This window comes from Poecilia formosa, unplaced genomic scaffold (assembly GCF_000485575.1).
Source record: "Poecilia formosa unplaced genomic scaffold, Poecilia_formosa-5.1.2 Scaffold563, whole genome shotgun sequence".
Taxonomy (NCBI): domain Eukaryota; kingdom Metazoa; phylum Chordata; class Actinopteri; order Cyprinodontiformes; family Poeciliidae; genus Poecilia; species Poecilia formosa.
Window position 1 is genome coordinate 280,094 of NW_006800502.1, and position 3,094 is coordinate 283,187.

Sequence of the window (3,094 nt, forward strand, 5' to 3'; positions counted from 1 at the left end):
GGAAATCAAATTTATTAACCAATGGAGGCCTGGATTTGGAGCCACACACAAAATTAAAGTGAAATGTTCCCTTTATTTTTTGAGCAGTATATATATGTAGCTGAGATTTCCACTGTAATCATAACACAGGTAAGATCCCCCTCTGGTACTATGAAGGGGTGAGGAGAGGAGAAATGTTCAATTCTGTGCTCAACAGAAAAAAAATAAAACATTTTCAGGCTTTCAAAAGGAAAAAAAAACATTTAAGAAAAGTTTAGTTTGGAGAACATAAAAGCTTATTTGGATTTATTTCTTATCTCCTTTCTCCCCATGTTCTTTCACCTGTCTGTCTCAATCCTTCTTGTTCTCCTCCTCCGTCTCAGGGGTGTGGAACCCTACGACCCCTCCACCACGGTGCTGGTCCAGAGACACGAGCCGCAAGGCGTCTCCACTGTACTAAGCAGCACCGATTTCTTCCAGAGTGAACAGAACCGGAAAGTCATCCTGGAGCAGGTGGACAGCTTCCAGCTGAGAGACAAGTACATGTTCGCTACAACCACACTGGTAAGTGGGAGGAGTCTAGCGCCCTGCCAAGAAAACTCTGACATGCTTCTGTTATGATTCCATTAACAGTCAGGTAATCTGAGAAGTCATTTAAGAAGATCTTTTACATCAAAGACTGTCAGTGCGTCGCTAAAAAAATATCCCAAGTGCTAAAATTGAGAAATATGAAAGCCAAGAGCGGACATTTTCCGCATATTCTTTGTCCCAGTGATTTTCTTGAGATAATTTGTCCTTCATATGCATTCTGTTGTGGATGGAATTAGGTTTAACACACAACCACAGACACCAATCTGATGATCTTGAGAAAATCATCAAGGAAAAAGTATGTGTGGAGGACATCCAATCTTTTCTTAATGTCACTGAATACTACTGTCTGCTGTGTTGTAGGAGATGAGAGATATTATCTTTGTGTCCTGCTTACTGTAGACGGGAGATTCACTTCTACATGGCTTTAGCTTNAAAAGTAGAATTAAAGCAGGACACAATAACAACACACACAACCAGATTAATTTTATTACCGTCTGACTCTACTGTTGGGTCTTGATGTCACCTGTGTAATCAGTTTTAAAGATAACTTTATTTATTGTTATTATTAAACTAAAATCTCCAGCATGGGGAAGTGGGCTGAGCTCGACTTTTTCTCGACAAGTTATTATAGTTTTTGTTCTTTAAAGTAATAACTTTGGTGTTTTTTTGTCACACTTAAACTTTCATGTTCATTATGTTCACTTTTGTCGTGTAAACTGATAATTTATGTAAAGCTCATAAAGTTGTGAGTAAAATTGAACAATTTTAAAATATCGGTAATAAAACAAAATATTTGAATTACCTTGAACAGCTTGTATAATTAATCTTTCCATGCAATTGTAGCCTAAAACAATGTAAGTACTGCAGTGTAGTTATGCAAAATAGGAAAGTAGGAATAAAGAGGACTTATGAGTAATTAAAATTGTACTTTATTAGCAATAGCAGTAAATCAAAAATAAAAATTAAGTGTAATTTAAATACATTACTAGTTATTAGTAGTATATTTAAAATATATTTAAGGTATATTAAAAGTATATTTTTAATATAATTATATGACAAAATTAGTACACTCAAAATATCCTAATCATGCTCTTGAATACTACATAAAAAAGTATACTTAAAGTATAATAAGTACAACTTGAAGTTGTCCCAAAAAAGTACGTTAAAGTATACTAAACACACTAAAAATGTTAAATTAATACTATTTAAATACTATTAATGTATACTAAGCACAAAAAATTTTGTTCCACAATAGTACAGTTTAAGTACATAAATCAAAGTATGCTAAAGTGTGTTAAAATTTAATACAATATATTAAAGTATACTTTTTTTTTTACTCAGGTGTGTATTTAAAAACTCAACAGACACGAAATGGAAGAGCTACTAAAGCCACATTAGGAGCATTGAATTAAATCTCCCGTTTGTTGTGCATCTCTGCGCTCATTGCAGCAGATTTAACTCATTATGCAGGGCCAGTCCAAGGCTTTACGAGTCCTTGAGCAGTATTTGACTTAAGGGCCCCTCTTGCTGCTAAAAACATCAGCATCTCTAACAGCTTCTATGTTAGATATAGTAAAATCTGGGAGAAGGAGTAGTTTAATTGGCCAACCTAAACAGCAATAAGTTATAAATGCAGCTTACTAATTTGTATTTGTGAACTAACAGAGCTCAAACTCAAAGATTAAACTCACAGCATCAGATTGTTGCTGTAATAACAAAACAATTTAACTATGAATACGTTCTTTAAACTTTTACAAAGCAAACTTTCCAGCTCCTTAAAAGCTTACATTTAAATGTTAAACAATTTAAAATATTTTAATTTACACACTAAAACCATTAAATAAAATTTTTAGCAGCATTGACAATATCAATAAACAAATTATAGTTTTATGTATCTGTGGTCTGTGTTAAAATATTAGCATTTATGGGGCCCCTGAAGTCCGGGGGGGCCTTATGGAGCCGCTGACTTAATTTGAATTAAACAGATGTGCAAATAATTTATATTCATTTTAATTGTATTTTTTGAGTTGTTGTTTTTAAGTCTCTGTAGTTGTGGGTTTAGATAGCATCTAATTGGTGATGTTTTCCTGTAACATATAATTAGTAATATTTTTACTTTTCCTGTCTACTTAACATCTTTTAAAATAAAAACACGATGGACTGCTTCGGCGCCCGGCCACCGGGCTTAGCAAGGTTCCTGGGGAAACCATGTATTTCCATACCCTATGTTTTCAACACCATTAAAAAAACCCGGTTACGCCACAGACATTGCCTCTATGCTTCAGCTAATATTTCCACAAACCTTTGCTGCATCGCTATCACTGTCACATGACCATGTTCATTGATGCTGTCATTGAACAAACAGTGGAGAAAATAGTACAACTCACTATCTTAACAGGGGTCATTAGCTGGAATTTCTCATTGCAATGATGATTCAAAATTCTTATAAGAAATTTATCACGATAATACAATAAATGCCCACCCTTAAACAATATAGATGTTGTTGCCAATAAAGAATAGAATA

The 3,094-nt window shown here is 33.9% G+C and overlaps 1 protein-coding gene and 1 long non-coding RNA gene across 3 annotated transcripts in view; one reads left to right on the top strand and one right to left on the bottom strand.

Moving 5' to 3' along the window:
- Positions 1-1,889, bottom strand: part of LOC107834260 (uncharacterized) — a 12,890-nt gene extending 11,001 nt beyond the window's left edge. Inside the window, exon 1 of the long non-coding RNA XR_001660048.1 lies at positions 1,879-1,889. This is a non-coding gene — a long non-coding RNA (uncharacterized LOC107834260). The remainder of the gene's footprint in view (positions 1-1,878) is intronic.
- The window catches only part of LOC103129659 (sortilin-related receptor-like), a 117,060-nt gene that overhangs the window by 94,982 nt on the left and 18,984 nt on the right, over positions 1-3,094 (top strand). For both annotated transcript variants that reach the window (XM_016665304.1, XM_007540832.2), the window contains one exon: positions 363-543. In XM_016665304.1, coding sequence (XP_016520790.1) covers positions 363-543 — 181 coding nt within the window. The remainder of the gene's footprint in view (positions 1-362; positions 544-3,094) is intronic.